The sequence below is a fragment of the Oncorhynchus mykiss genome, chromosome 25 (assembly GCF_057628025.1).
Source record: "Oncorhynchus mykiss isolate SJ-2025 chromosome 25, ASM5762802v1, whole genome shotgun sequence".
NCBI classification, from domain to species: Eukaryota; Metazoa; Chordata; class Actinopteri; order Salmoniformes; family Salmonidae; genus Oncorhynchus; species Oncorhynchus mykiss.
In genome coordinates this window covers 8,892,970-8,906,956 of record NC_143046.1, presented here as the reverse complement: position 1 = coordinate 8,906,956, position 13,987 = coordinate 8,892,970, and the positions used below count along the sequence as shown (strand labels likewise).

Genomic DNA, 13,987 nt, shown 5'->3' with positions numbered 1-13,987 from the left:
TCAGTAGACTAACATATTAACCAACTGCCCCATCAGTAGACTAACAAATTAACCAACTGCCCCCCCCATCAGTAGACTAACATATTAACCAACTGCCCCATCAGTAGACTAACATATTAACCAACTGCCCCATCAGAAGACTAACATATTAACCAACTGGCCCCATCAGTAGACTAACATATTAACCAACTGCCCCCATCAGTAGACTAACATATTAACCAACTGGCCCCCATCAGTAGACTAACATATTAACCAACTGCCCCCATCAGTAGACTAACATATTAACCAACTGCCCCCCCCCATCAGTAGACTAACATATTAACCAACTGCCCCCCCCATCAGTAGACTAACATATTAACCAACTGCCCCCATTAGTAGACTAACATATTAACCAACTGCCCCATCAGTAGACTAACATATTAACCAACTGCCCCCATCAGTAGACTAACATATTAACCAACTGGCCCCCATCAGTAGACTAACATATTAACCAACTGCCCCCATCAGTAGACTAACATATTAAGAAACTGCCCCCATCAGTAGACTAACATTTTAACCAACTGGCCCCATCAGTAGACTAACATATTAACCAACTGCCCCCCCCCATCAGTAGACTAACATATTAACCAACTGCCCCATCAGTAGACTAACAAATTAACCAACTGCCCCCCCCATCAGTAGACTAACATATTAACCAACTGGCACCATCAGTAGACTAACATATTAACCAACTGCCCCATCAGAAGACTAACATATTAACCAACTGGCCCCATCAGTAGACTAACATATTAACCAACTGCCCCCATCAGTAGACTAACATATTAACCAACTGGCCCCCATCAGTAGACTAACATATTAACCAACTGCCCCCATCAGTAGACTAACATATTAACCAACTGCCCCCCCCCATCAGTAGACTAACATATTAACCAACTGCCCCCCCCAATCAGTAGACTAACATATTAACCAACTGCCCCCATTAGTAGACTAACATATTAACCAACTGCCCCATCAGTAGACTAACATATTAACCAACTGCCCCCATCAGTAGACTAACATATTAACCAACTGGCCCCCATCAGTAGACTAACATATTAACCAACTGCCCCCATCAGTAGACTAACATATTAAGAAACTGCCCCCATCAGTAGACTAACATATTAACCAACTGGCCAATCAGTAGACTAACATATTAACCAACTGCCCCCATCAGTAGACTAACATATTAACCAACTGCCCCCCCCCCATCAGTAGACTAACATATTAACCAACTGCCCCCATCAGTAGACTAACATATTAAGCAACTGCCCCCATCAGTAGAGTAACATATTAACCAACTGCCCTCATCAGTAGACTAACATATTAACCAACTACCCCCATCAGTAGACTAACATATTAACCAACTGCCCCCATCAGTAGAGTAACATATTAACCAACTGCCCTCATCAGTAGACTAACATATTAACCAACTGGCCCATCAGTAGACTAACATATTAACCAACTGCCCCCATCAGTAGACTAACATATTAACCAACTGCCCCCCCCCCATCAGTAGACTAACATATTAACCAACTGGCCCATCAGTAGACTAACATATTAACCAACTGCCCCCATCAGTAGACTAACATATTAACCAACTGCCCCATCAGTAGACTAACATATTAACCAACTGCCCCCATCAGTAGACTAACATATTAACCAACTGGCCCATCAGTAGACTAACATATTAACCAACTGCCCCATCAGTAGACTAACAAATTAACCAACTGCCCCCCCCCCCATCAGTAGACTAACATATTAACCAACTGCCCCATCAGTAGACTAACATATTAACCAACTGGCCCCATCAGTAGACTAACATATTAACCAACTGGCCCCATCAGTAGACTAACATATTAACCAACTGCCCCATCAGTAGACTAACATATTAACCAACTGCCCCATCAGTAGACTAACAAATTAACCAACTGCCCCCCCCCATCAGTAGACTAACATATTAACCAACTGCCCCATCAGTAGACTAACATATTAACCAACTGCCCCCATCAGTAGACTAACATATTAACCAACTGCCCCCATCAGTAGACTAACATATTAACCAACTGCCCCATCAGTAGACTAACATATTAACCAACTGCCCCCATCAGTAGACTAACATATTAACCAACTGCCCCCATCAGTAGACTAACATATTAACCAACTGCCCCATCAGTATACTAACATATTAACCAACTGCCCCCATCAGTAGACTAACATATTAACCAACTGGCACCATCAGTAGACTAACATATTAACCAACTGCCCCATCAGTAGACTAACAAATTAACCAACTGCCCCCCCCCCCCCCCATCAGTAGACTAACATATTAACCAACTGCCCCATCAGTAGACTAACATATTAACCAACTGCCCCCATCAGTAGACTAACATATTAACCAACTGCCCCATCAGTAGACTAACACATTAACCAACTGACCCCCCCCCCCCCATCAGTAGACTAACATATTAACAAACTGCCCCATCAGTAGACTAACATATTAACCAACTGCCCCCCCCCCATCAGTAGAATAACATATTAACCAACTGGCCCCCATCAGTAGACTAACATATTAACCAACTGGCCCATCAGTAGACTAACATATTAACCAACTGGCCCCATCAGTAGACTAACATATTAACCAACTGCCCCATCAGTAGACTAACATATTAACCAACTGCCCCCCCCATCAGTAGACTAACATATTAACCAACTGCCCCATCAGTAGACTAACATATTAACCAACTGCCCCCCCCATCAGTAGACTAACATATTAACCAACTGCCCCCATCAGTAGACTAACATATTAACCAACTGCCCCATCAGTAGACTAACATATTAACCAACTGCCCCCATCAGTAGACTAACATATTAACCAACTGCTCCCCCCCCATCAGTAGACTAACATATTAACCAACTGCCCCCATCAGTAGACTAACATATTAACCAACTGCCCCCCCCATCAGTAGACTAACATATTAACCAACTGCCCCATCAGTAGACTAACATATTAACCAACTGCCCCCCCCATCAGTAGACTAACATATTAACCAACTGCCCCCATCAGTAGACTAACATATTAACCAACTGCCCCATCAGTAGACTAACATATTAACCAACTGCCCCCATCAGTAGACTAACATATTAACCAACTGCCCCCCCCCATCAGTAGACTAACATATTAACCAACTGCCCCCATCAGTAGACTAACATATTAACCAACTGCCCCCATCAGTAGACTAACATATTAACCAACTGCCCCCATCAGTAGACTAACATATTAACCAACTGCCCCATCAGTAGACTAACATATTAACCAACTGCCCCATCAGTAGACTAACATATTAACCAACTGACCCATCAGTAGAGTAACATATTAACCAACTGACCCATCAGTAGACTAACATATTAACCAACTGCCCTCATCAGTAGACTAACATATTAACCAACTGCCCCCATCAGTAGACTAACATATTAACCAACTGCCCCCATCAGTAGACTAACATATTAACCAACTGCCCCCATCAGTAGACTAACATATTAACCAACTGCCCCCATCAGTAGACTAACATATTAACCAACTGCCCCCATCAGTAGACTAACATATTAACCAACTGCCCCCATCAGTAGACTAACATATTAACCAACTGCCCCCATCAGTAGACTAACATATTAACCAACTGCCCCATCAGTAGACTAACATATTAACCAACTGCCCCATCAGTAGACTAACATATTAACCAACTGCCCCATCAGTAGACTAACATATTAACCAACTGCCCCCATCAGTAGACTAACATATTAACCAACTGCCCCCCCCCATCAGTAGACTAACATATTAACCAACTTCCCCCATCAGTAGACTAACATATTAACCAACTGCCCCCATCAGTAGACTAACATATTAACCAACTGCCCCCATCAGTAGACTAACATATTAACCAACTGCCCCATCAGTAGACTAACATATTAACCAACTGCCCCATCAGTAGACTAACATATTAACCAACTGACCCATCAGTAGAGTAACATATTAACCAACTGACCCATCAGTAGACTAACATATTAACCAACTGCCCTCATCAGTAGACTCACATATTAACCAACTGCCCCCATCAGTAGACTCACATATTAACCAACTGCCCCCATCAGTAGACTAACATATTAACCAACTGCCCCCATCAGTAGACTAACATATTAACCAACTGCCCCCATCAGTAGACTAACATATTAACCAACTGCCCCATCAGTAGACTAACATATTAACCAACTGCCCCCATCAGTAGAGTAAACAGAATACAGATCACACCAGGATGGACATAGAACACTGAAGTGCTTTAAATTAGGAAGTTGCTGTCTCTCCATACTGCTACCAGTCTGTGTGTGGGTGGGCCACCCTAACTGCCAGGTCACTGGCCAGGCTGTGCTGCTGCTTTACTGTCACATGGGCAGCCACCAACTACCCCAGAGGCTGCTGCTGGGGTCAGCCAAGCACTACTCTCTCTACTCTCTATGCATCATGGCTTCATAGAACTCACTCATTGAAATGGCACGTGAAGGCTATATAGTATACCACAATGGTACCCTATAGTGCACTGCTTTTGACCAGTGGTGCACTATATAGGAGGGAATACTGTGCCATTTTGGATGCATTCCTAGATTTTCAATGGTTCCTCGCTATCGTTTACGCTTATGTTTGCGGTTTTGCTGCTGTGTCGTTGTTTGGAAATGTGCCATTGGAAACGCACATGCAGTATGTTGTTCACTGCCAAATAAGTTGATTCTATATTCACACTGATGACTGGACAGTGTTGATAACTGTCAACACTATCAGTGTTGCAGGTCTAATTTTCAACATTAGGTGACAATTGTGACAGCCAAAAGCAGCCCTGGTGGGTTAACTGATACCCGGAAGTCCTGGTGTGTTAACTGATACCCGGAAGTCCTGGTGTGTTAACTGATACCCGGAAGTCCTGGTGGGTTAACTGATACCCGGAAGCCCTGGTGGGTTAACTGATACCCGGAAGTCCTGGTGGGTTAACTGATACCCTGAAGCCCTTGTGGGTTAACTGATACCCGGAAGCCCTGGCGTGTTAACTGATACCCGGAAGTCCTGGTGGGTTAACTGATACCCGGAAGCCCTGTTGGGTTAACTGATACCCTGAAGCCCTTGTGGGTTAACTGATACCCGGAAGCCCTGGTGTGTTAACTGATACCCGGAAGCCCTGTTGGGTTAACTGATACCCTGAAGCCCTTGTGGGTTAACTGATACCCGGAAGCCCTGGTGTGTTAACTGATACCCTGAAGCCCTGGTGGGTTAACTGATACCCGGAAGCCCTTGTGGGTTAACTGATACCCTGAAGCCCTTGTGGGTTAACTGATTTCCTGAAGCCCTGGTGGGTTAACTGATACCCGGAAGCCCTTGTGGGTTAACTGATACCCTGAGGCCCTGGTGGGTTAACTGATACCCGGAAGCCCTGGTGGGTTAACTGATACCCTGAAGCCCTGGTGGGTTAACTGATATCCGGAAGCCCTGGTGGGTTAACTGATGCCCTGGTGGCCCTAGAACCCTGATACCCTGAACCTGATTGGCCTGAATCTGCAGGCCAATCAGTTTCTGTCAAGTCTGACAAATCACTGTGTCTCTTCCATCGATGCTGGCATTATGGTTCATTGATGGAATGTTCCTAAGAGTTACACTTCTTTACTAACCATTAATATCAATCCATACCAAGACAGACAAGTCTAGAATCCATAGCCTAGAATTCTAGAATTCTTCGAATACTATTAGAATTCTAGAACTTTGAATTCTAGAATGTTTTGCATGGAATTTTCTTTCAGCAGAAAATGCAGTGTATCAAGGATTATTCTAATACCAGTTAATTACCACACAACACGGTGGAATCCTATCATAATCACCTAAAATGCAATAGTCGGCTGTGACCACGAGGTTAGTACTAGGGATCAAGCGCTGGAAATAAACTATTGTTAGGACACACACAATACAGTTAATACCATGATCTAACGCTATGTTAAAAAGCTTTTGAATTTAGTATTGAACAAACACCCTCGAACTGACGACACAATCAGATTAGTCATAGAGAGATTAGACAGTGTCCTCTACAGAGATGATTGCCTTAGACAGCTAGCATTGGCCCATGCTGTGAGCCACGCAGGAATCTGTTTGACAGTGTGAAATTAGGGGACCGGCACACTCTTTCTCCTTACATTATTGTGGGGTTTGGTATAATAGAGGGAAATAATCGATGAGGAATGTGTAGCTTCGCTACCACACTAAATCACAACATCTATGGAGGTAAATCCCACACAAAACCACAGGCATTTGCACCAAGAAAATCTGGGACCATCACACTCTTTCTCCTTCGGTTTGAAAAAATAATCTATGAATGTAGGATAGACCCCTAAAACACTAAATCACATAATCAATAGGCCTAGAAGTCAATCGCACTCAAAACTACAGGACTCAGGATTCTACACCCATGGGGGATATCAACAAGATCATCTATGATTTCCTTCCCTCCGACTGGGCTTCTCCAGTCCCGAGTGACTTGTTCCTGAGTTTTGCATGATCAAAGTTTAGATTTACTTTTATAATTATTTCTGATCAATGCTTGCTTGGCCAGGCCACAGACAACCGTGGAGAGACTTGGTCCGCGTGGCCGGTGCTGAGGCAGCAGTAAAAAAAAACAGCTGACTCCCAGCACCAGAGAGAATAATATGCAAACAGTCTCTGAGCTCTGCATACTTTAATGTGGAGCACCAATCATTAGCGCTAAGTGTACCTCATTATGTTCTTAATAAAGCCTCTGAAGACCACAATCCTAATTGATCTCATCCTGGCTTTTCTGAAATAATCAAAGCCCGACCAAAGCCTTCATCCCCTCCCAGTCCCTGGCACAGAAAAGACGGGGGGGCGTTCTGTTCTCCTTTTCAAACTGTTAACGTAATGTCTGTTAATAAACCAAGAATCATCATAAACATATATTTAAAAACAAAACATTACACAAAACGAATGACGAACGTGCGCAGCATAAGGTCATGCATTTGTCTTTTAGGAGTGTTATTGTGTTGAGCTGAAACGAGAAAAAAAAAAGATCAAGAAGTGAAACATGACTTGAATTAATGCTCCGTACAATGTCAGCATGCAGTACAGTACAGCATGCTGTATAGAACAACATATTGGACATGCATGGGAACTGGTATTATTGTGTGGACAATTGAAAGATTTCAGTGAATTCAAAGCTACGAATTTCTCCATTTCTTTCTCCGTGACTGAGTAGAAAGAGAGGTCGAGGCCATTGATGTTATTTATAGTGCTATCTGTCTTTGTCTATGTTGATAAATAGTGTATTATCATACATCAAGATTTGGAAATAAACCTGGCTAAAATGTGTGATTGTAAGGGATCGTGAACTCCACTGAGCTCGTCAATAGTTTTTTTTTTTATTAGAGGCTTATACATTTATAACTAAATATATCCATCTTTCCCACCCATCTGTTCTGTCAATGCATGTAGTACATCCTATCGGACCTGAAAAACAAGTGACTGCCATCCCCATCACCATCACAATGAACGGGGCATGGCTGGCGGAACAGCATGGTGTGTGTAAATACGATTTAACGAAGACACGGGGTTCAAATCTGTGATGAAATGAGGTTTTTAAAGGACCAATTCTATATAGGTGATTGGATACAACTGGTTCTGTGGTGTCTGTGCATGCAAGCAGCGCCACTGTTTTTTGCTGTTCAAGGCCAACTCAAGGTTATGTTTCATGAGTAGGGTCGCAAAGCTACTGGAAGTCACAGGAATCTTTAGTCATTTGGGTAATTAACAGAAAATCTTTGGTAATTTATACTTGAATAGCTTTGAAAAATATATTAATATATATATATTACTAATGTTATACATCCGTGTCCATACTGACAATGTGTTTCTAGTGGACGGAACACATAAGTTCAAGAGAAGACGGCCTAATTAATGGAAAAAGCGTCTAATCGACAATAGCATTATTTTCAATGAACTCTGCAACTCTTCCTACTATTGACGTTTTTCACCATGAGTTTGAGGCCTAAACATTGACAACAAGTATACAGCGACATGGTAAAATAAATAAAACAGTGTTGTAAAAAATATAAAGGATATGGTATTTACTAAAATGGTGGTTTATATTTAGGATAATGTTTTACAGCTTTGTCTCTCTCTTTCTTTCTTTCTTTCTTTAATTTGTTCTGTATATTTTACATGTGATGAGGCCACACAGAGGGCCAGAGATCATTACAGACACCTGTGATAATCTGAAGTACCCAAAAAGGGCCACAATATGTCTTGTGCTAGATTACATAAAATCTTTGAAAGATACCGAAATTCCCAGTCGTTTACTGGTAAACTTTGAAAGTTTCCAGTAATATACCCACCCTTTGCAACCCTATTCATGAGCCTATAGGCCAGGTGATACTGGGGGGAATACATGAAATAATCAATTATAAATTAGCTTTACGTTTTCCAGTTCAATTTAGAAAGCATTCCATGAAATAGAAAAATCTGTAGATGTCACATCAACACGTTTTTTCCTAAATAGATTATTCCATATTGCTATGGAAAACTGTGCATGTTTTTGGGTGATTTAACTATTCAACTGAGAGTAATACGTCCCAAACATACGTGTCATGGTGTCAAAGATGGCATAAAATACAAGATAATTAAAAAAATAATAATTTAAAACACCATACATTCTACACTGTTGAGACTAGCATTTTTCTGCACAAATGTGAGGTACTAATTTTAGTGTCAGGCCTTTAATTGAATTTAAATCAGTGAATATTTATTCTCGAGAGACTATGTGTGGACACATTTGCTGCATACATTCTCTCCAGTGATGGTGGTCTGGGATTCTTGTTAATGGATTAGGGCCACATGTTCACTTCCACACATTGGTGTGCGACGTTGCAGAAAGCAGTGTATATCCTGTTTATTATGGGCTCTACAGTGTATATCCTGTTTCATAAGGGCTCTACAGTGTATTTCCTGTTTAATATGGGCTCTACAGTGTATATCCTGTTTAATATGGGCTCTACAATGTATATCCTGTTTAATATGGGCTCTACAGTGTATATCCAGTTTAATAAGCGCTCTACAATGTATTTCCTGTTTAATATGGGCTCTACAGTGTATATCCTGTTTAATATGGGCTCTACAGTGTATATCCTGTTTAATATGGGCTATACGGTGTATATCCTGTTTAATATGGGCTCTACAGTGTATATCCTGTTTCATAAGGGCTATACGGTGTATATCCTGTTTAATATACGGTGTATTTCCTGTTTCATAAGGGCTCTACAGTGTATATCCTGTTTAATATGGGCTCTACAGTGTATATCCTGTTTAATATGGGCTATACGGTGTATATCCTGTTTAATATGGGCTATACAGTGTATTTCCTGTTTAATATGGGCTATACGGTGTATTTCCTGTTTAATATGGGCTATACAGTGTATTTCCTGTTTAATATGGGCTCTACAGTGTATATCCTGTTTCATATGGGCTATACGGTGTATTTCCTGTTTCATATGGGCTATACAGTGTATTTCCTGTTTAATAAGGGCTCTACGGTGTATATCCTGTGTAATATACGGTGTATTTCCTGTTTCATAAGGGCTATGCAGTGTATTTCCTGTGTAATATACGGTGCAATAGAATGTGTTTTGAATGATTGAAATGCTCAATTTCCTCCCACTGTTTTCATGTTTGGTGGCAAAAGGATAGGGCATTTTGATTGAACAAACCCTAGTATTCGCAGATGTTTTGCAAATGCACATAGACTGACATAGACTTTGATTAGGTAATTACATGTTTTCACTTGCTGTGTCAAATGCATACTTTATCTGATAGTCGTTCATTAAACGAGCGCGCAACTTTTCACATGGGCCACAAACTAACCCTGACGACCTGACGAAGATCCGTTTCGAATCTAAACCTTGTCAATAAATCGCTGAGTTGGGAGCTTTAACAGAGTACGGCCCTTCTTGTTATGTACTAGTATTCTATATTAGCCCAGCACGTATGCTTTTATGGATGTGCGTATGACCACAAACCTTTCCACAAACTAACCCTAACATTAATAGAAATTCAGAAAGAAATGTGCAATTTATATGAATGAATACGTTTGTGTATACAGTGATGTATATAATGTGCATTCATCAGGCTGTTTTGACGTTGACAAAGTAATCAATTATTGGTAATAAGTCATAAGTAATAAGTCTGAATTTGAAATGAGGTCTGGAGGTCTAGGTTGAGACTGGGAAAGAGATATCAATTAAGCAGAACTGCAGAGTTCAGCAGTGAGAGCTGAGGCTGCAAAATCCTGATTCTACTTCATTAGCTAAACACGCTGGCCAGAATGCTAAATTAACACTGTCTGTCTGCAAGGAATGTACATGGAATCCAATGGACTATAGAATAGAATATAGAATGTAAAGTAGTCTTAAAAAGAACTCATTTGATTCTAGAATGTAGGACGTAATGTTGATTAGGCATGCAATGCACAACACCATACACAGACAAAGAGCCATGTTTGGGCCAATGGGAGAGAAGCTGTTCTCTGAACAGAATACCTGCCTCCCCTCCAATGAGAACATTGGAGATATCCCTGTTCACATTTACAGAGACTAATACACTTTATGTATGAGGATCACGAGCTTGATAGTAGTCGATAAATTCATACAAAGACAATCATGTCAAAACTAGAATATTCCTACTGGTCAGGGTGGATATACTGTGTGGTTACTGGGAGAAAACAAAACAGTCATCATCCAGCATAGTTACAGTTTATATCCTGTTAAATATACAAGTCTTAAAAAACATGATTTGTCCATTTCAATCACAATAGTTGAATACTATTAGCCTAATACTTTAACATGGCTGGCCCCATGAGAGAAATGAAGACAGTCACAAGACATTTCTCTTCTCAGTGAGTAGGTAATGGATAGGCCTACACACCAACAACAACAAAACTTCCCTGATATGTGTGTGAGAGTGTGCACTCAGTTCCTTTACTCTGACTTGCCTGTTGATAACATATGCCTCATCAGAGTTTACAACGTTTAGCGTTTGATGACCACTAGTGTTCGCTGTTAGCACCCGCTGTCTCTCTCACACACATCTTAATGTAATGTAGTGTGTGACTTAATGTAACTCACTCACAATAGAGGAATGATTAGGACTACATAAATATATAATAAAGCCTACGCAACTTTGATAATCGTGTGATTAAACCTAATCAATTGGTTGTGTTGATGTATTTCTATTCAGACTTTTGTCCATGCATGCTAAGCTGTGGTAGGATACATTCTGACCACCGTACAGCCCACAAGATATCAATGAAATTGTATTTAACACATTAAGAATGCACTGTAAAGTCAATAAATAATGTTCCTTACCTGAAAAATACTATTGTTTCCCACAAATAGATCCCGAGAGCGTTTATTCGATACATTTTTGCCGGTCTCATTCGGGCTACCTACAGCTCCAGGAGCACCAATAGGAGTAGAATTCCAATTCCTTGAATGATTTCGGACCTCCAAGGTAGGCAATTCTTCTGTTGCTTTTTTTTTCAGATTCCAGAGTCACAAGAAAACCACAAGATTTTCATAACCGCCCAGGCCATGAAACCGTCTTCCTTAGACCGCCGTTACTGATTCGGATAACCTAAATAATGAGTATTTTTTTCAGGACCACGGACAGCAGCAGACCCGGTTTGTGGGATTTCACTCAGCCTAGGTTATTGTTGCTTTGAGGGTACAGCACGTTAAGCTACGATACCACAGATATTTCCGACGTTTATTCTTTGCGATCCTAAACAGCAATTAGGGTTGTGTTACAAGGGACATTTGTGAATTTGAACATTGCCTCCTTCAGTGATAAATGTGAGAATGTATGTGCTCTGCGTCTCAATGAATGTCTCAATCTCAGGAGAGGTTTAACTACGTGGTTGTATATCCCTTACGCATAGAACAGTGGCGGAATTCCACAGTTGTTACACGAAATATATACATACGTAGTCAGTGTTTTTTTTCTTTACGCTTTCTCTTATATGCATCCCAAAAACAGAGGTGTTGCTTTCAAGCCACACGTAGTTGTAGTTACCCCTGAGGTGCTGACTGATGTTTTTCTGCAGGTACTCTCTGTGTCTCGGTAGTTGACTCCCAGGGGTGAGTTGGAACTGCTGCAGAGAGCTACTTCCATTGTCCGGTCAAGTTCGGGACTCACAACTCGTTTTCGTCTTCTTGCATTTAAATTCCTCGCAACAATGTCAAAATGAGTGAAATCGGGATGTGACTAGCCTCTTCTTCCATTGCCTCCCATAACCCAGCGCTCTCACGTCAGACCAACACTGTATTTCTTGCTGCAGTCATTTACTAAACTCAAAAAAAGCTCCTCTCCTTTGAACACACGCCCACATAACGTTGTTATTGGTCTACATGTTGCTCCAACTAGTTAGGCTACGGCTCGGATTGGAGAGAGGGCTTGTCATCTGGAGAGTTTTAATGTCCCGCGCATTGGTATGGAACTAGAGAATAGTCCATGATTAATCAAATGTTAAATTATCATATTTCTATAAACTTTTTAGTTTCGTTAACTGTTTGCACACCCCGGGTCTACACTGGTTGACGTGTTAAAATGTTCTAAATCAAATCACATTTTATTGGTCACATAACCATGGTTAGAAGATATTATTGCGAGTGTAGCGAAATGCTTGTGACAGACTATACAATTATTATGTAATTATTCTTTTTTTTTCCGTTTTCATAGGAATTTGTCAGCCGGCATTAATTATTTTCATTTTTATTTAAATGTTCTTGTGGGTTACTTTTTGATTGACAAGTGAGCGTTGCAAGGGCGGCAAAAAAAAGGAAGCAGAAAGAAAGTATTTTGTTCAATATCATGCTTCGTTGCCTCCACTTGTATTTTCTGTTTGATTCTTGTTGTTTAATCGATATTGTTTTCCCTCCATGCAGACATTTATTAAAGAGAGGCTCTCTCCCCCTCTGTCTCTGCAGTAGCGCTATTTCATCGGCACCGCTGTCCACATTGTCCATTGAAACGTGATTCGGTTTCTAATGCAGCTCTCTTTCGGGAACGCAGTCACTAAATATCACGTGGCACACGGACGGTTGAGAAAGAATGGAATACGCACGATTAGAATACGGATGGATGGATATATGGTGCTTTTGTTCGTTCTCATCCACAGTATTCAACAGGAATCCGTCTCGTCCTATTGAGGAAACAGATACGTGTTTGCATCGTTTATCTCAAATAGAGACTCTAGCTCGTAGCTAAAGTGAGTCGAGGACTTGTATAATGTAATACTCTTCAGTCGACCACCTGGATGATATAAATTAAATAAATGCTTTGCTGTGAGTTTTCGAAAATACAACATTTCTCATTTGGGCTCCTAAATATGACATTACGTAATGATTGTGTTTCATCCGTTTAGAGTGCACTAATGACCATTACCCAAGAAGTTATCTAAGAAAATAAATAAATAAAGAAAATATCTGAGCCGAAATATAATTAGCTCTTGCTCTGAAAGGATAAACAACAGTTGGCCATATTATCCCAGAACACTGACATTAAATAAGCTTTTTTATATATTTTTTAAGGGCTCCTTAAATCATGCCTTTAGGCCAGGGGTTCTCAAACGTTTTGAGGCTGGAGACCCCTTTTGTGATAGAAAATTCACCAGGGACACACTCATAATCAGAACACACCTTGAGTGAGATCAAATTGCATAGTTCTACTATGCCTTAATAATTAGTGGATGGCTGGACGAACCAAGTCTCTGGCCCTAGGAAGGAAGATTTTAAAGGCCCGCCTTTTGGCATCGGAGAGAAAATGTAGCAGTTTTCAAGAAAATTTCATGTAATTTGACAG

At 40.9% G+C, this 13,987-nt stretch overlaps 1 protein-coding gene across 2 annotated transcripts in view; it reads right to left on the bottom strand.

Annotated features, from left to right (window-relative positions):
* LOC110504553 (glycine receptor subunit alphaZ1) overlaps positions 1-12,589 on the bottom strand; it is a 96,332-nt gene extending 83,743 nt beyond the window's left edge. The window contains exon 1 of one of the 2 annotated variants that reach the window (XM_036969878.2): positions 11,494-12,589. In XM_036969878.2, the coding sequence (XP_036825773.1) occupies positions 11,494-11,564 (71 nt within the window). In that variant the 5' untranslated portion in view covers positions 11,565-12,589. The remainder of the gene's footprint in view (positions 1-11,493) is intronic. The other variant, XM_036969880.2, reaches the window with a different exon arrangement.
* Positions 12,590-13,987: the final 1,398 nt, after the last annotated feature.